The sequence below is a fragment of the Elephas maximus genome, chromosome 4 (genome assembly GCF_024166365.1).
Source record: "Elephas maximus indicus isolate mEleMax1 chromosome 4, mEleMax1 primary haplotype, whole genome shotgun sequence".
Lineage (NCBI taxonomy): Eukaryota > Metazoa > Chordata > Mammalia > Proboscidea > Elephantidae > Elephas > Elephas maximus.
Genome location: NC_064822.1, coordinates 191,275,704 through 191,295,208, shown reverse-complemented (window position 1 = coordinate 191,295,208; position 19,505 = coordinate 191,275,704). Strand labels below are relative to the sequence as shown.

Sequence of the window (19,505 nt, the reverse complement as noted above, 5' to 3'; positions counted from 1 at the left end):
TTGCCGGAAGTCAGGACAGGCTCGATGGCAACTGGTTTGAGTTTCTTTGTTTGTTTTTTGGGGGGTGGTGGGGGTGGGAGCAGCTTCAGCGCCCCTCCCTTTACTCAGCAGGGATTGAAGAAATACCCAAGGAATGTCCTCAGGGAGCCATTGATGACAGCCAGGGTAGTGGATTCAACATCAAAATATAAAAATAAAGAATAATTTCAAGAAAGATCATGTGTGCAGTTTTGCAGAGTACACAGTTGTCTTGCCTTCCCCTCCATTCAGAAGAGGGAGAGTGTATACAGTCAAAAAGCAGAAACAACCCAAACACCCATCGATGGATGAACGGATAAATGAAACGCGGTCCACCCATACGAGAATACCAGAGAGTTCTCCTCTGACTTACAGGGTCGCTACGAGTCAGAATCGACTCGCCGGCAGTGGGTGGGCTTATAACAAAGAATCAAGTACTGATACACGCTCTGAAGTGGGTGAACCTTGAAAACACTGTGCTCAGTGAAATAAGTCAGACACAAAAGGACATTAACCGTGTGACTCCGTTTAGAGGAAACGTCCATGACAAGCAAATGCATAGAGACAGAAAGCAGATTGGCGGTCGCCAGGGCCTGGAGGCAGGGAGAAATGAGCGACCGCTAATGGGTACAGGGTTTCTTTTTGGAGTGATGGGAATGTTCTAGAATCCGGTAATGGTGATAGTGGCGTAACCTTGTGAATATGCTAAAGACCCTGAATTGCACACTTTAGAAAAGAGTGAATCTTATGGTAGGTGAATTATACCTTGATAAAAAAAATTAGAAGATACATGTACGAGAAAAATAATCAAATAAGACAATTGTGCTTTATATCATATTGGTTTCGTTATAATATTTATGGGTATTAGGTTGGGGCTAGGAACAATGATGGCGATGACGACAGTAAACACAACGAAAAAGACAAGAGCAAACACCAAACACCTGTGGGTGGAGTGTTGGCCCTCTCCTGGGTGCAAAGCTGCATTCTCCTTCCCGAGAAGGGGTTCACTCTCCCATTTTGCTCTGCTCCTACCACGTGTGGCTGTCCTCAGTCCTCGGGATCCTCTGATCCGTAGCCCTCCCAGACACCTCCCCCCAAAATGCAGCTCCAGGGACTTGTGTCCTGGATTTGGTCCTTCACTCTTTGCCAGTTTAGGTCGTTCTCAGGGTTCCCCATGGGTTAGCGGCCAGATCTGGCGTGAGACAACATGGTGGAGTTCCGGCCCCCTCCGCATGCTGTGTGCTCTGGGCCTTATTTTACAATGTGTGAGCGGGGCTAGGAGCCTTACCCTGCAGACAGTGAGGGGCTCACGGGTCCCAGGAGTAACAGGGTGGTGTGATCCAGAGGCTGCGTGACTTGCCACTGCTCACGCACAGCAGGGGCTGCAGAAACTTGGGGCCGCACCTCCTGGTGTGTGTACACATCCACAGGACCTTCTGATCAAGGTGCGATGACCGTGGAGCTGAGAGGGTCGGGCCCGCTGGGGTCTCGCCACCTGCTCATGAACAGTGTTTGGTGGACATTGGCACTGGGAGGAAGGAGCCTTGGTGGTACAATGGTTAGGCACTCAGCTGCTACTAAAACGTTGCTGGTTTGAACCCATCAGCTGCTCCGTGGGAGGAAGATGTGGCAGTCTGCTTCCTTAAAGACTTACAGCCTTGGAAGCCCTATGGGGGAGTTATACTCTGTCCTATACCATCACCGTGAGTCAGAACTGAAGGCACCACAGGTGTCCCCAGGTATGGGCGCAGACTGTACTCGGCCACTAGAGGCCACTGCAGCCCGAGGATGGGCCGGGTGGCCCCACCAGGACTGGCACAGTGTGTGTGGGGTGGAGGGGTGCCCTGTCTTCCCTCCCCACCCAGGCTCTCCAGAGAGACACGATGACAGTTCTGGTTATGAGAACTGTCCCCAGCACCTTGAGTTCACAAACAGAAAAGGATGAATTAAAGCATTTCAAGCCAGTCTGGAGAGCGAGGCTCCAGCCTTTGCCCATGCCAAGGACCTTCCAGAACCTTACTCGAGCTAGAGCACGGCACAGTGCAGGTTGGCCAAGTGCTGGCAACTCCGGAAGAACCACAGACTCACAGCCATCACACTCACCACTTCAGAGGCCAGGGAGGGGGGCCTAAAGAAACCCACACTCGTATGTAGACAGATTCTGGCCACTTCAAGCAGGAAGACACCCTTTTTTTGTCATCATGTTGTCCTGGTCTGCTGGGGAAGTGCTAGCACAGAAAACGTGCTTGGTTACAACCTCAGTCCCCTTCATCCCTTGCCTCCATTAACATCTAATGAGTGCACGGTCCCATTTTTTGTTCCACATTTTAACTTTCACAATTTTCCAAGGCGAGTGGGTGGTAGGAAGGGGAGAGGTGGGTGAGGAACTCTGTTCCCAAGAGGATTTTCCTTCTGAGTTCCAAAAACAGGGCCGACCAGAGCGAGGCCAGGACTCGATTCTTGGTTTTCCCTGACACGGTGGTTTCTTGTGGCTCCTGGCTCCTTAAAGCCGGCCAAGGAGTTTACTGTGGAGGAAAGAGATCCCAGAATTCTTGTGGGTTCTGGTTGGGGTCCCTGGCAACCTGGCAAGAAGCACTTTGCGCTGCTTTTTAGAACATGTGCAACACTGGAGATCCACATCTCCTGCCTTTTTAAAAAAAAAAATTCTATTTTTATTTTTAAAAGCACTACCTTCAGGTGAAATACCTCAGGAGTGTACTAAATGTAAACGTCAATTACGATTCCTGGAGTCCAGGGAGCTGTAGCAGCGATTCCAGATACAGGAAAGAGCGCTGGCAGTTCCGTCTCTTCTAGCCAGTGGCTCTCAGGGGCAGGGGCTCCAAGTCACCTGGGGGGCTGGTTACTAAACTCCAAACCCCCTCCCCCTTCTGAGGTGACCCCCAGGAGGAGCCCCTGAGAATCTGTGACTGAGCCACTGTTTCTCAGAGCTCCTGGGCACTGAGAAGAAGGAGGAGGGAACCCCTCCTGCCAGCTACCCCCAAAGCAGAAGGGGAGGTGACCAAGACATTGACACCAGCCCTTCAGGCGGTGCTGGATGAGGCTACCACAAATGCCATGTCCCCTGCCTGGAGCCCCAGCTTCGTCTCTGAGCCTCGGTTCCACTCTCTCTAAGGGCCCTAAGTGGATGGGATCATCCGCTGACCACAGACCCCTAGGAAACCAGTTGACACTTTAGCCCTTGCCTGGCCAGAAGCACAGACACGTGTGTGCACCATCCGATACGCAATTTCAGTGTCAACCTCAAAGGCGCTGATGACCAGAACTCAGGCTAGGTATCAACGGCAACAATAATAGTAACGGTTAGCCCTGGGAGATCTAAAAGCTGAGCCAGCCCCTTTACGCAGATCAGCTCATTCATTTCTTCAACAATGCTAACTAGTTAGTGGCAGCATTGGAACTCAGGATTTTCATCCTGCTTGATGCAACTGGACTTTTTTTTTTTAGAGGTGGAATATAACATGCAGACATAGAGAAAAGAGCATCAAACCTGTATTTAGAGTTCAGTTCAGATTATAAAGCCACACTCAGGTCCAGAATCAGTGACCCAGGCCCCCAGGCTCCCTCCATTCACAAGCATTTCCTTGCTATTCTGCCTGTTCCTCCTACTGGTGGGTTTCCTGAACAACGTGGTTGAGTTGGGTCGTCTTGGGCCTGCTTGTGAACCAGATCATATTTTGTCTCTCAGCCTGTGTGTGTGATCCAGGCCTGTGTTCCGCCCCAGCCCTGGGACCAGGAAGTGGTGAAGGGCAGCCCTGGGTTATGTTGCAGGTGTTCTGTTCCGGGAAAGCAGGTCCACGCCCAAGCTCATTCGCTGCCTTTGATTCAAAAACCAGCCAAGAGCAACGCAACAGAATCTTCCACTTGCCTAAACTCAACCCACCCTATTTTAAGCCCTATTACACAATGCGTACTCTCTGGGGTTCTCCAGCTTTCGCCCCACCTGGGTCTCCCTTTGCCCCAGTTCAGATGTCTTCCACAGGGCCCAGCGGAAGGAGCTTTGGCCCCACCTGGCTCCCATTTCAGGCTTCTTCTGTGGGGACCACCAGCAGGGGCCTGTGAGCCTTGGGGTCCTCCCTGCCTACTTGACCTGAACTCCTGTCCTTTGAGCTGCTGAAACACACACAAACGGTGGTCTGGGGAGGTCCTGGATGGGTGGCCTTCCAGGGGCAGACTTCTCTCCTCCCCCCATCCTCCACACACACACTTCCCAGCAGGGCTCGCCAGTGGAAACTCCCAGAGTTACAAGGTTCTGAAGCAACCAGGGAACCCTGGTGGTGCAGTGATTAAGTGCTAGGCTGCTAATCAAAAGGCCGGCAGTTCAAATCCACCAGTTGCTCCTTGGAAACCCTATGTGGCAGTTCTACTCTGTCCTATAGGGTCATTCTGAGTCTCACTTGACAGCAACAGTCCCCCCCGCCCCCCCCCGGGGTTTGAAGCAACTACATTTTGGGTCAATCATAAGGTCTTCAAATTCTTGTGGATGGAAGAAAATGCTCTTCTCTGGCTTCACCCAAAGACATCCTTTTTAGCAGTTTTGAGTAAAACTGGCGGAGCGTCTGTATTGCCTAGATTATGTCCAAGGAGATATACCCTTCCCCACTTCTGAGGTCGTTGGTGATGGTTGTCAGGCTCCAGACACACAGCGCCTGGAGGCGCTGAGGGGATTGGACACGCCCTCGTACAAAAGACCCCAATGTGGTGGCGACTTCGAAACACATCGCACCCCTCTGCTTCGATGGGACCCGTAAGGAAACTTCGTCAGAACGCGAGAGATCCAGACCCCACCCCCAACCCCCAGCGGTCCGGGACCATGAAGAGGCTGGAGTGGGTTTCCCTCAGAACTCTGTAGACGGAACGCTCACCCCGACCCGCGGCGGGGGGGTCACAGTCCTGAAAAGCCCGGCTTTCCAGTTGGTTCTCCGTAGGAGGGCGGTGCAGTCCGAACGCCCTGCTCCTTCCCCAGGTTGATCCTCCACCTGGCCGCCTCCGGGGCGCGCTCCAGGAGCATCCGGAGGTTCTAGAACCCAGGGACAGTGTCCAGGCCGGGCGGCACGTGTGGTAGGCGAGCTCGCCCACGCCGTCCACACTCTAAATCCCGATGGTCGACCCAGGCTGTTTTTCTTTTCGTTTAAAAGTGGGGCCGGAATCCGGCTACTCGCATATTGGGTTTCAAAGTCCAGGGACGGTTCTTCTCTCCCGGCAAAGCACTTTGGCCTCCCCGCGTGTGGATGAAAATGGGGAACCGCCCCCAGCAGCCTCCGCGGGTCCTTACCCGGGCCTGACGCCCTGGGTCCCCTCCCCGGGAGCCGCCGGGTCACTCGCTGCGGCCTGGACGGCGGTCTGGACGAACCAGCTCCGCCCGGAATGGGGGAGCTTAGGGCCGCGCCCGGGTCCCCGACGTGCGGAGTCCGCGCCCCTGGCAGCTGCCGCCCGGCGCCCCGGAGCTCCGCCTCGGCCCGCCCTCCGGGAGATGGGTAGGGAGGGCTAGGGGAGTGGGCCCGGCCCCCGCCCCGCGCGCCCCCGCGTCTCCATAGCGATTCTCCCGGCGCGCCCCGCTCGGCCGGCTCCCCCCGGGCCCGAACAATACTCGGCGGGCAGGCGGGGCGGGGCCGGCGGGGCGGGGAGAGCGGCGGGCCAGGCGGAGGGAACCCGCAGGAACCGGCCGCCCGGGTGCGCAGCCCAGCCCGCCGGACCAGCCAGCCCGTTCTGCCGCCCGCACCTCACGCTGCCGGCCGAGCCGCGCCCGGCCACCTAGAGCCGCCGCCGCCACCGCCGCAGGTTGATGCGCGGCGCCTCCCGGGACGCGCGGAGGAGCCATCTTGAAACCAACTTCGCCAACTTTCCCAAGTGCTCTCGCAGTGGAAGCTGCGCGGGAGGCCAGGCGCGCGGCCCTCCGAGCCCTCGCCAGGACCTCCCGGGAGGCCGGGGAGGCGGGGCGCGGGTCGCCTCGAGGGGTCGGCGCCGGGCGCGCAGGAGCCGCGCCGCGGCCGCGCCGAGTGGATGCGGAGGCGCGCGGGGTGCATGCACTGTGCTGGGGCGCCGGGCTCGGGCTCCGGGCCATGGCGCCGCCGCCGCCCGTGCTGCCCGCGCTGCTGCTCCTGGCCGCCGCCACCGCCCTGCCCGCCCTGCCTGCGCTGGGGCTGCGCGCGGCCGCCCGGGAACCGCATGTCCCCGGCGGGGCCCGCGCCTTCCTTCCCGGGCCCCGCGAGACCTACCCGCTGGACTCGGCGCGCACGGCCCGGGCGCCGCGCGAGTTTTTGGCCGTAAGCCGCGATGGGCGCCTAGTGGGACGACGGCGCGGGCCGGGCGCGGAGCCCCGGGGCTGCGCGCGCCCGGGTAGGCGCCCATTGCCGCTGCCTGTGCGCCTGGCCGTGCGCGGCGCGGGGTCGGCACTGAGCCTACGCCTGCGGGCTCGCACGCTCGGCCCGGGCTGTGGGGCCCGGCGCGGACCGGCTCCCGGAGCGGAACTGCGCGCGCGGGCCCTGCTCTCGGCCCCCGGACCTAGCTCTTCTCTCTGCTTCCCGGGCCCCGGCGGGGCCGCGCTGCGCTTGGCCCGCACCGCCTTCAACACCTTCCCTGCCTGCCGCTGCCCGCCGCGCTCCGGGCCCCGCTGTCCGCGCCGCCCCGTCTGCCTGCGCTTGATGTGCGTCCTCGGGCGCACGGCCGGCACCGTCCCGGTGCGTCTAGCCCTAGAGGCGGCCTCAGGGACACCCTCCTCGTTGCCGTCGCCGCCAAGCCTGCCCCGAGCTGGGGCGGGGGTGGCGCGGCGGGCACGACGGGGCGCGGGCGGCATTACTAGCCCGCAGTTTCCGCTGCCTAGCTACCAGGTGTCAGTTCCCGAGAACGAGCCGGCGGGCACGCCAGTCATTGAGCTGCACGCGCTGGATCCCGACGAAGGCGAGGCAGGGCGCCTAAGCTACCAGATGGAGGCGCTGTTCGACGAGCGCTCCAATGGCTACTTCCTCATAGACGCCGCTACAGGCGCAGTGAGCACGGCCCGCGCGCTGGACCGCGAGACCAAGGACACGCACGTGCTTAAGGTGAGCGCCGTGGACCACGGCTCGCCACGGCGCTCGGCCGCCACCTACCTCACCGTCACGGTCAGTGACACCAACGACCACAGCCCCGTGTTTGAGCAATCTGAGTACCGTGAGCGCGTGCGTGAGAACCTCGAGGTGGGCTACGAGGTGCTGACCATCCGCGCCACCGATGGCGACGCTCCCTCCAATGCCAACATGCGCTACCGCCTGCTAGAGGGCGCGGGCGGCGTCTTCGAGATCGACCCGCGCTCAGGCGTGGTGCGCACGCGGGCCCCGGTGGACCGAGAGGAGGCGGCCGAGTACCAGTTCCTGGTAGAAGCCAACGACCAGGGCCGCAACCCGGGCCCGCTCAGTGCCACGGCCACCGTTCACATTGCCGTGGAGGACGAGAACGACAACTACCCCCAGTTCAGTGAGAAGCGCTATGTGGTCCAGGTGCCCGAGGACGTGGCACCCAATACGCCCGTGCTGCGCGTGCAGGCCACAGACCAGGACCAGGGCCAGAACGCTGCCATCCACTACAGCATCGTCAGCGGGAACCTGAAGGGGCAGTTCTACCTCCACTCCTTGAGTGGGAGCCTGGACGTCATCAATCCTCTGGACTTCGAGGCCATCCGCGAGTACACCCTGCGCATCAAGGCCCAGGATGGGGGCCGGCCTCCACTCATCAACTCCTCGGGGCTGGTGGCCGTTCAGGTGCTGGACGTGAACGACAACGCACCCATCTTCGTGAGCAGCCCCTTCCAGGCTGCTGTGCTGGAGAATGTGCCCCTGGGCCACTCAGTGCTGCACATACAGGCGGTGGATGCGGACGCGGGGGAAAACGCCCGTCTGCGCTACCGCCTGGTGGACACGGCCGGTGCAGGGGGCGGTGGTGCTGGGCCTGAGGACCCCGCCCCGGGCCCGGACTTCCCCTTTCAGATCCACAACAGCACCGGATGGATCACAGTGTGCGCGGAGCTGGACCGTGAGGAGGTGGAGCACTACAGCTTTGGGGTGGAGGCCGTGGACCACGGCTCGCCGTGCATGAGTTCTTCCGCCAGCGTGTCCATCACAGTGCTGGACGTCAATGACAATGACCCAGTGTTCACGCAGCCTGTGTACGAGCTGCGTCTGAACGAGGACGCAGCGGTGGGCAGCAGCGTGCTGACCCTGCAGGCCCGCGACCGGGACGCCCACAGCGTGATCACGTACCAGCTCACGGGCGGCAACACGCGGAACCGCTTCGCCCTGAGCAGCCAGAGCGGCGGAGGCCTCATCACCCTGGCCCTGCCGCTGGACTATAAGCAGGAGCGGCAGTACGTGCTGGCGGTGACCGCATCCGACGGCACCCGCTCACACACGGCTCAGGTCTTCATCAACGTCACTGATGCCAACACCCACCGCCCGGTCTTCCAGAGCTCTCACTACACGGTCAGCGTCAGTGAAGACCGGCCCGTGGGCACCTCCATCGCCACCATCAGTGCCACCGACGAAGACACGGGGGAGAACGCGCGCATCACCTATGTGCTGGCGGACCCAGTGCCACAGTTCCGCATCCATCCTGACACCGGCACCATCTACACCATGACCGAGCTGGACTATGAGGACCAGGCCGCCTACACGCTGGCCATCACTGCTAGGGACAACGGCATCCCCCAGAAGTCCGACACCACCTCCCTGGAGATCCTTGTCCTGGACGCGAACGACAATGCACCCCGCTTTCTACGTGACTTCTACCAGGGCTCTGTCTTCGAGGATGCGCCGCCCTCAACCAGTGTGCTCCAGGTCTCTGCCACCGACCGAGACTCGGGCCCCAACGGCCGTCTGCTGTACACCTTCCAGGGCGGGGACGACGGCGACGGGGACTTCTACATTGAGCCCACGTCTGGAGTGATCCGCACTCAGCGCCGACTGGACCGGGAGAATGTGGCCGTGTACAGCCTCCGGGCTCTGGCTGTGGACCGGGGCAGCCCAGCACCCATGAGTGCCTCGGTGGAGATCCAGGTGACTGTCCTGGACATCAATGACAACCCCCCTGTGTTTGAGAGGGACGAGCTGGAACTCTTTGTGGAGGAGAACAGTCCGGTGGGGTCGGTGGTGGCGAGGATTCGTGCCAATGACCCTGATGAAGGCCCCAATGCCCAGATCATGTATCAGATTGTGGAGGGCAACGTGCCCGAGGTCTTCCAACTGGACCTGCTCAGTGGGGACCTGCGCGCCCTGGTCGAGCTGGACTTTGAGGTGCGGCGAGAATATGTGCTGGTGGTACAGGCCACGTCGGCACCGCTGGTGAGCCGGGCCACGGTGCACGTGCGCCTACTGGACCAGAACGACAACCCACCGGTGCTGCCCGACTTCCAGATTCTCTTCAACAACTACGTCACCAACAAGTCTAACAGCTTCCCCAGCGGTGTCATCGGCCGCATCCCAGCCCACGACCCCGACCTCTCCGACAGCCTCAACTATACTTTCCTGCAGGGTAACGAGCTGAGGCTGCTGCTGCTCGACTCGGCCACGGGCGAGCTGCAGCTCAGCCGCCACCTGGACAACAACCGGCCGCTGGAGGCGCTCATGGAGGTGGCCGTGTCGGGTGAGTGGCCAGGGTGCGAAGAGTGGCTCTGTGGGGACGTGCAGGGGCCCTGCCCGGATGTGCCAGGGCACATCCGGACAGGGCCCGGGGCAGCTCTTCAAGGACTCGTTGCTCTGCTGGTGCTGGGAGTGCCCCCCACCCAGGGCCTGGCAAGTGGGAGAGGCCCATGCTGCTTCCTGAGCCTTTTGGCTGGGAGCAGGCCTGGGCTTTTTCAAGTTCAAGGCCTTAGCTCCTTGGCACTTTTCTCAGTGGGCCAGTGGCTCCTGCATCCTGCTGTTAAAACTTGGCCTTAGGGTAATGTGGGCCGTCAGGTTTGCCTGGCAAGGCTCTGTAGCCAGCCACATAGGAAGATCAAAGGTCACTGTCCACCCCACGTGCCAATTAGTTTTTGGGTGGGACCGTTGGAAATTGCCGGATGGGTCCCTGAGTCACGCCGTAGTGCGGCTGTAGCTCTCAAGAGCCCCTTCGGTCTGGCTTTTCTGTCTCCTCCAGATAATAACAGTCAGGCTTATGTGAGCTTGCATGTGTGAACAGCATAGCCTCATTTGATCTTGGTTTTGGCTCCTGCACACGGTCTTATAATTTGGGTGTTACTTAAGAGGCCTGGCCAGGATGGCGGTGGAGCCAGGGTGGGAACCCTGCTCGCCTGGCCCCAGGGCTGGAGGTGAGCTGGTGGGGAGGAGGGCTCAGTGTGGAGGCAGAATGGTCCCCACGCCAGAGTCCTGGCGGGGCCTGCAATCCTGGGTGGAAAAGGACGAGTAGAGAGTAGGGGGATTGCTAAGCATGGAAGAAAGAGGATTTCAGGGTGCAATAAAGGGGCCCCCAGCACCTCTTTGAGAGCATCTGCTTGCCCTTCCACCCAAGGGGTGTGAGTGGCTGGCATAGGTGGGCAATTTAGGAATGAGACCAGCATCCCTCAGACCAAGCTTAGGTCTGTGCGTGGCTGGAGCCAGTGTTTGAAACGAATTCTTTAAATAAGAAATGGTTATGATACTGTATCTTCCAGGGAGTCCTGAAAGAATTACAAAGTTAGTTTTTTGAATTGCTTTGTTTCCATAATAAAAAGCTGCCTGTAATTCCTTCTTTCTAACGGCGGGGTAGTGAACAGGTTCCAGTTATGGCTGTTTGCTCATAAGATCTGGAAACCCTGGGTCCCAACTGAAAGTGTTGCAATATGTTGACATAGATTTGGCAGCATTGTCTATTTGCAGGTGAACATTTTAGGTTTTGGGAGTGTGAGATGCTGACCAGCATTACAGCCACTCAGAGCAATGCTGTCATAAAAATAAAAATTACAGATAGCACAAAAAAGTTTCTATCCTAAATTTCCACTTGCATTTTCTTACCTTTTAACTCTGGTGGTATAGTTTGAATCCACCAGGCGCTCCTTGGAAACTCTGTGGGGCAGTTCTACTCCGTCCTATAGGGTCGCTATGAGTCGGAATCGACTCGACGGCAGTGGGTTTGATTTATCCCGCTTCAGCAGTCTTTTGCTTTGATAAAACATAGTGAGAGTTTTGGTCAATGTAAAAATAGCTTGGCAAAATAATAGGGTTTTGATATTATGTGGAATGGTGCTTTTAGTGGGAGTGGGTCTGTCCTGGGAGCAGGGTTGTGTGTCTTGAGCATGAGGAATGTGGATGCCCTCCCTGCTGGGCCCACAGCTGGAGGAGGGGTGGGGGCTCCACGTCTCAGTGACCCAGCTCCTGGCTTTGCATCCTCTTGTAAAAACCTGACACTGGGGCCTCTTGTGTCCATCCCCCAGATAATAACGATGGCCTTTCCCTGGCTTCTTACCAGGCCTCAGGCAGTTTTCTACCCTGTTGTTTTTACACTGTCATATATTCCTCTGGTAACTGAGGGGAGGAGTGGTAATGCTGCCACAGCCCATTTTACAGATGATGAAACTGAGGCTCAGAGGCGTTAAGTGACCTTCTCAGCGCCACATAGCCTGTGAGCAGGCGAGCCAGGCTTCACACCACCAGATGAAAGAGTTCCCGCTCTTCAGAACCCCCTGCCTTACCTAAGAACACACTGCAGAAATGAATTGTTGAGCTCAATTATCCCAGTGGCAAAACAGTCTCCTGCCTCACAGGTGGCATCTGGGGATGCTCCTAACTCTCTTAGACCTTTTGATTTAATGCCCTGAGGTAGTGAATCACTGTAGGCTATAAAAATCTGTAATTCCAAACACCAAAGCTGCGTCTAAACAAAACAGGACAAGAGACCAGCCCTTGAATTAAGCAGACCTGGATTCTCTGATTCTCCGGTTTTACTAAGGAACAACCGGGGAAAGCCATTGTTTCAGACTTACACAAAGTTTTCAACAAAGGTTTACAGCCATACCCTAAAGCCTTCAGTGCGTTATTACGGCCCGGGAGGCGCTAGCAGGAACAACTGGGCTGTCTATTAGGTTTTATTGCCGTGATTCCAGGAAAAGTGTGTGCCTCTAGCAGAGGAGCCTGTTCAGGATGGTGCACTTGGGGGTGGTGTACCTGGGTAGGTTGCACCTGGGGATGGTGTACCTGAGTAGACTGCACCTGGGAATGGTGTACCTGGGTAGGTTGGACCTGGGGGTGGTGTACCTGAGTAGACTGCACTTGGGAGTGGTGTACCTGGGTAGGTTGCACCTGGGGGTGGTGTACCTGGGCCGGTTGTACCTGGGGGTGGTGTACCTGCGTAGGCTGCACCTGGGGATGGTGTACCTGGGTAGGTTGCACCTGGGGGTGGTGTACCTGAGTGGGTTGCACCTGGGGGTGGTGAACCCGGTTAAGTTGCACCTGGGGGTGGTGTACCCGGGTGGGTTGCACCTGGGGGCGGTGTACCTGGGCCGGTTGCACCTGGGGGCGGTGAACGTGGGCGGGTTGCACCTGAGGGCGGTGTACCCGGTTAGGTTGCACCTGGGGGCGGTGAACCCGGGTGGGTTGCACCTGGGGGTGGTGTACCCGGTTGGGTTGCACCTGGGGGTGGTGTACCCGGTTGGGTTGCACCTGGGGGTGGTGTACCCGGTTGGGTTGCACCTGGGGGTGGTGTACCCGGTTGGGTTGCACCTGGGGGTGGTGTACCCGGTTGGGTTGCACCTGGGGGTGGTGTACCCGGTTGGGTTGCACCTGGGGATGGTGTACCCGGTTGGGTTGCACCTGGGGGTGGTGAACCTGGGTGGGTTGCACCTGGGGATGGTGTACCTAGGCTGGTTGCACCTGGGGGTGGTGTACCCGGGTAGGTTGCACCTGGGGTGGTGAACCTGGTTAGGTTGCACCTGGGGGTGGTGTACCTGGGTGGGTGGCACCTCGGAATGGTGAACCCGGGTGGGTTGCACCTGGGGGTGGTGTACCTGGGCCGGTTGCACCTGGGGGTGGTATACCCGGGTAGGTTGCACCTGGGGGTGGTGAACCTGGTTAGGTTGCACCTGGGGGTGGTGTACCTGGGCCGGTTGCACCTGGGGGTGGTATACCCGGGTAGGTTGCACCTGGGGGTGGTGAACCTGGTTAGGTTGCACCTGGGGGTGGTGTACCTGGGTGGGTTGCACCTGGGGGTGGTGTACCTGGGCCGGTTGCACCTGGGGATGGTGTACCCGAGTAGGCTGCACCTGGGGGTGGTGTACCCGGGTAGGTTGCACCTGGGGGTGGTGAACCCGGGTGGGTTGCACCTGGGGATGGTGTACCCGGGTAGGTTGCACCTGGGGGTGGTGAACCTGGGTGGGTTGCACCTGGGGATGGTGTACCCGGGTAGGTTGCACCTGGGGGTGGTGTACCTGGTTGGGTTGCACCTGGGGGTGGTGTACCTGGGTGGGTTGCACCTGGGGGTGGTGTACCTGGGTGGGTTGCACCTGGGGGTGGTGTACCTGGTTGGGTTGCACCTGGGGGTGGTGTACCTGGTTGGGTTGCACCTGGGGGTGGTGTACCTGGGTGGGTTGCACCTGGGGGCTGGTGCACCTGGGGGTGGTGCTCCGGGGTAGGGAAAACCTAGGGGCTGGGCCTGAAGCAGACATGCCCCAGAATGAGGGCAGCTCCCTTCTGGGGCCTGGGGTTTTAGCACAATCATTTTGACTGTGAGAAGATAGTGTTGATGTTTTTCTGTAGCCACCAAGTACAAAAGACCATTTGAGAATGTTTCGAGGAGTGAATGTAGCTCAATGCAAATAGCTGCCATTTTGGGATTCCATCCGTGATGTAAAATGTTCATTTTATATGCGACGGTTTTTGAAGGAGGTTTTAAATTCTGTGATAGAAGCTTTTTTATGATGAATGCTTCCAAAACCTGTGTTGGTATTTTTCAAAGCAGCCTGGCTGATCGCCAAACAGGAAAGGCAAGCACTGCGTGCCTGCAGCACTGCTGGACGTTGGCCTCTTAGTAACACAGGCAATGGGAGTTGGGCTTGAACATGCGTGTGCCTGCGGGCTTAGGCTGTTGGTAAAAGACTTCCCTGACCCTGTGTGCGTTTGGATCTGCAGATGTGGAAAAAGCATTTGGGGGGTAGAAATAACTGCTCGATGAGTCATTCCAACACGTCAGAAGATACTGAAACTCGGAAAAGCACGATATTGAGTAATCTTTTCGCCGTTTACTGTGGTGTGGAGTGAAGGGAACAACCTCATCCAGGCTTCATAAAGTCTGGAAAGTGTTTGCCTCGTTTCATACAGGACACCATGGGGATTTTTAGCTAGAAGACTACAGATGAAGCGGTGAGGAACAGGCCCTTGTCCCAGGCGTCTTCTGGGTGGAGGGCATTATTTTATTTTTCTGGCGCTCACAGTGTAGAAAAGGCTCAGGAGATCTTAAATCCCTCAGTGGTGCAGCTGGGTTCTCCCTGGGACAGAAACTATCCGGGAAGAGTTAGGTGCTCTGGAAACGCTAACCACTTAAGGACATAGATAACTGTGAACACCGAAGTCACTTACTAACATACTTTCTGAAACCGTGACTCAAAAATGGAATGTTTATCCATTTATTGAGTGCCTGCTGTGTGCAGCCAGTGTGGTCTGCACAACAACTGTGGGCCCTTCGCTGCGGGTGGTGGTACACGTGGGCTGAATTCAAGGATGGGGAGGTGACTGGCAGATGTGGGGAGGTGACTGGCAGATGCAGAAAGGTGGGTCCCGGGACACTCCGGTGCAACTGTGAGTGTGTGGCACGCAGTCTGGGCAGGGATGGGGACCCCCTGAGTCTGAGGAGGGCTGGGCTGAGTAGGGCTTGGTGGTCCTGTGAAGAGGAGGCTTGGGGCTGAGTGGACACATGGGCCGGTCTCTGGGGCAGTAAGAAAGGGTGGTGGAGGGAGGAGGGAGCATGGCGGGAACTCGTGCAGTCAGCCTGGCCAGTGTGGGGTGGTGGGGTGGAGACATGGACCAACGGAGGAGGGCTTTGGGCGGTGAGATGGTCAGATGGTGGTGCAGACGGGGTTGCTCATGGCCACGTGCTCCCCGGGCCAGGAAGTCCCAGGCTCGGCCTGTCTGAGCACAGCCAGTTTCCTGGCCCACACTACCTTATGAGTAGTAGGTACTGCTACTATTTCCGTCTTGTGGATGTGGAGGCCAGGGCCCTGAGAGGCTCAGTGACGCGCACCCAGGTCACCCAGCTGGGGTGGCAGAGTGGGACCTGAGCCCGGCCGTGTGGCTCCATTCTCAGAATAATAGGCTCTAGAGGGGTGAGAGTGAGGGAGAAGCTTGTAGGAAAGGGATGCGCTGTGGGGAGGACCACGAGGCACCTTTGAGATGGTCAGGAAGGCTTAGATGTGCAGGTCGCAGAGCCTGGAAGGGAGCTGGGGGGGGGGGGGCGCTGGGAGGATGGGCGGGGGCCTCGGGCGATGGGGTGACTTGGACCCATGAGGGCCTGGGTCCTGACCTCAGCACCTGCAAGCTGGTGGTGTGGGGTCTCTGTCTTCCTCTACCTAACAACCAGGGTGACGGGGAGATTGTTTCATAAAATCCGAGAAAAATCACCAGGTGGGGGGCGGTGGTGGCAGGAGGGGGTGGTCCTGGAAAGTGCCCTGAGACCCTCGGAAGAACCAGCCAGGAGGAGGGAGTACTGAAGCCACGTCTGAAAGAGTAACCTGCATTATTGGTGACGTGAAAGCCCCAATCGGGGCCCAGTGGCACCACTGGAGAAGTCCACTAGGTTTGGGCTGACGTAGACGCCACCCATTTAGAAACCTGAGAGCAGAAACCTGTTCAGAACTGGATAGATGGAGGGGGTGCGGGCCTGGGGGGCTCTGGCAGTGCGTCCGGGCCTAGAGTTGTAGTGGGTGGCACAGTGCCCAGCGTGTCATCCTTGCCAGCACTCAGATTCAAACAGCAGTAGATTTTATCATGTGGGGCACAGCATTGTGGGAACTATTCCGAAGTTCAGCCCTATTCCATGCAGGCCAAAGCCTTGGGGGAAATATTTCTCTAACTTTTTCTTCTGATCCTGTAACCTGAACACACAGGTCCATAGGAAAGTCCTAGAATTAGGCTCCTGACTACTGGGGGGCGGGATGTAGTAAATAAGCCTTTTTAATTCGGCTCTCCTTGGCCGTCCCCTTGCTTTTTGCATGTTTGTTGTGGAAGGCGGCCAGGTAACCAGGGTGACCTGAGGACCGATGGCAGCAGAGGAGTCCAGGTTGTAACACTGGGGGCCAGTTTTAATGCTGGGCTGGTCCTGGGGGGACCATGAGGCACCAGGCCTGGCACACAGGAGGTGTCTGGCAGATATTTGTGGAATGGGTGGGAAGGGCACACAGGGTGGGGCTCTCAGCCGAGGCCGTGTAGCTGCCACCTTACTTGGTAGAAGAGGAGGCTAATGAGGAACAAGACCCCCCCACCCCGATTTTAAATCTCGCTGACATATGCTGGGGTTCCTGGGTGGTGCAAACAGCGCACATAACTGCCAACCAAAAGGTTGGAGGTTCGAGTCCACACAGAGGTGCCTTGGAAAAAAAGCCTGGTGATCTACTTCTGGAAAATCAGCCACTGAAAACCCTCTGGAGCACAGTTTACTCTGACACACACGGGGCTGCCGTGAGTTGGGGTCCACACAATGGCAGCTGGTGGCTGCATGTGCCGGGGCGACTTGGCACCGGGTGGGAGGAGTGGGCGTTTTTAAGGAAAGCTGCGAGTCGGGAATTCTCGCCCTTGACTCCAGGTAAGGGCGTGTGGGTGTCTTGGCAACAAGTTCCCCTTTTGAGGTGCGAGCAGTCCAAGGCTGAGGAAAGCCCCGGGGCAGCCCCTTGGTGTTCTAACGCTTTAGTGGGCATCTGTTCCTGGGTGTCCTGGGCAAAGGTCCTGGGTTCATTCTTTTTTTTTCCTTTTCCCTTTGTTCATTTCATTTTTTAAATTGTGGTAAGAAATATATGCAGTGAAACTTGCGGGAGCTGGAACTTGACAGGACTGCCTTGTTCTCCCAGGTCTCACAGGTTTTCCACCTTTGGCAGGGTGCAGCCTTACTGCTTTTCTATCACTCGTTTTAGCGGAAAATATTTGAGTTTTCCTTCTTGGGCAGGTTTCTGCCTTTTGTAGGCATAACAAAACGTTTGCCAGATCACCTGTTTTTCCGTGTACAGTTCAGTGACACTGATTACCTTCCTCGTCTCATGCAGCTCCCACCACTACCCTTCCCTAAATGCTTCTAGATGATTCCACTGCAGTAACAGAAACGCAGAGCCCCCTGAGCTAAGACCCCTGCTTTCCTCCTCCCTCCCACCCCCGGTAGCCACCAGCGCGCTTTGGCCTCCGTGCATTTGCCTGTTTCACACAGGGGTCGTACAGCATTTGTCCTTTTACGACTGACTTCGCTCAGCATCGTGTTTTCTGTTCATCTACGTGGCGGTGTGTATCAGGACTTCCTTGCTCTTTATGGCTGAGTAATATTCCATTGTGTGGATGGACCGTGTTTTGTTTGTCCATTTGTCTCCTGGGGGACATTTAGGTTGTTCTGGCTATTGTGAACAGTGCTGCAGGGAGCCCTGGTGGTGCAGTGGTTAAGCCTTTGGCTGCTAACCGAAAGGTTGGTGGTTCGAGCCCACCAGCCGCTCCATGGGATAAAGATGTGGCAGTCTGCTTCCGTAAAGATTACAGCCATAGAAACCCTATGGGGCAGTTTCACTCTGCCCTACAGGGTTACTGTGAGTTAGAATCAACTTGATGACGTGTTTTTGGATTCGGCGTGGCTTCTGGCGGGATGTAAGTGACATCCAGTGGGGTATAAGCGACATCCATTGGGGTGTAAGCAGCAAGTGGGCAGTTGTTGTTAAAAACCTTTTTTTCATTATTATTGTGGTGAAATCTGTATAAGACTTACCGTTTTTGCCATTTTTAAGTGTGCAATTCTGTGGCACTGACTACATTCACAATGTTGTACAACCATCGCTATTATTTGTTTCTAAAACTTTCCGTAACCCCAAACAGAAACTACTTATCAAACGATAACTGTCCCCCTCCCCAGCCCCTGGTAACCGCTCCCCCCGCTTCCTATCTCTGTGTGTGCCTGTTGTAGGTGTCTCATGTAAGTGGAATCAGACAGTCTTTGTCCTGTGGTATTTGGCTTCTTTCATTCAGCACAGTGTGTTTGGAGTTTGTCCGTGTTAAAGCACGTGTCAAGACTTCATTTCTCTTTATGGCTGCATAATATCCCACCGTACATATGTGCTGCATTTCGTTTTATGCCATTTAACCCACGGAGCCTGAAAAACACACTTGAAGCTTGCACAGATTCCCATGAGTTGGGGGTTGCCTGTTGTCGATTCTTCCAGAAGGATGGCTGAATTAGTGCATAGAAAGGGCTCTCAGTGGTTTGTTCCAGAAGGATATGTCTGGTCAGTGCAGTTGGCATTCCTAAATGCCAGCAAGTCATGGCATGGGCCCAGCTCCCACGTGAGACACCGAGGTTCACACATCAAGAGGCTGACCCGGTGCCACCTGGGCTTAGGAGCCCGCCGGTCAGCCTGGCCTGGGGACGCGGGAGATGTTCGCTATGTGAGTGAGTAGATGAGTGAGTAAGTGAATGAATGAATGGACTGTCTTCAGTCCACACTTCCTTCCTGGCTCTATCATAGTTGCCTCTTGGCTGTGAGGGGACTGGACAAGCAGCATCTTCAGATTTGTGCTGTCCCCCCAACTGGCCTTGGGCCGAAGGATCTGATGACTGCGCCGAGAGGGTGACCCAGTGGCATTGTCGGCCAGGTGAGGAGAATCTCTTGGGAGCAGGGCTGTGAGGCTGGTATGGAGGGATGTTAGGAAGGTCCCAGGGCCTGCACGCAGGAGCGCAGAGGTGAGGCTGCCTAGCTGGCAGAGTCAGGACAGAGGAGCTGATCCAGCTCAGGTGGGTGGAGGCCGACAAAGTGAAATGCAGCCTGCACAGATGCGGAGTCTGTCCAGGGACCGAGCGTGGTCACAGTGCCTCAGGGCGTGACGGTGGCATGTCTACCAGGGAAGGTGCTGTGGCCGTTTTCTAAGCATTTTCTAGTGTCTTCTTGTGCCCCCGTCCTGGGGTGGGCAGCCGAGGCGGGGGGTGGTATAGAGGGGCAGGGGAGAGAGGGGTCTCGGGAGGTGTATTCCAAGTAAGGGTCTCTTCTGGGTAGAACCAAAGGTCAAAGGTCACCTCAGCCAAGCTGGTGTCTGGGCTCGGGGCGCTCATGACCCTTGGGAGGGGGCTCCTGGTGGTAGGCCCCCCAAATCTTCTTCATCTCCCCTGTTTCCTGGGCTTCTGCCAAGGGGAACTCTTCATGCTGGGAGGAGTCCTCCACAGAGCCCCTAAGTTTGTGGGACCAGGGGTCATCTTCCTGGGCATGGTCATGGCTAGACCTGGGTGTCCTGTAGACTCTCCCCTAGCCTCTGGTGTCGGCCATGCACCCATCCTGCCCACTGCTGATGGTGGGGTAG

General features: G+C 57.4%; 1 protein-coding gene across 4 annotated transcripts in view; it reads left to right on the top strand.

The window, feature by feature from the left end:
- The first annotated feature begins 5,585 nt into the window (after positions 1-5,585).
- Positions 5,586-19,505, top strand: part of CELSR1 (cadherin EGF LAG seven-pass G-type receptor 1) — a 195,322-nt gene continuing 181,402 nt past the window's right edge. For all 4 annotated transcript variants that reach the window (XR_007517446.1, XM_049884670.1, XM_049884669.1 and 1 more), the window contains exon 1: positions 5,586-9,651. Coding sequence is in view for 3 of the 4 variants with exons in the window: in XM_049884670.1 (XP_049740627.1) it covers positions 6,099-9,651 (3,553 nt within the window). In the remaining variant the exon portion in view is untranslated. The remainder of the gene's footprint in view (positions 9,652-19,505) is intronic.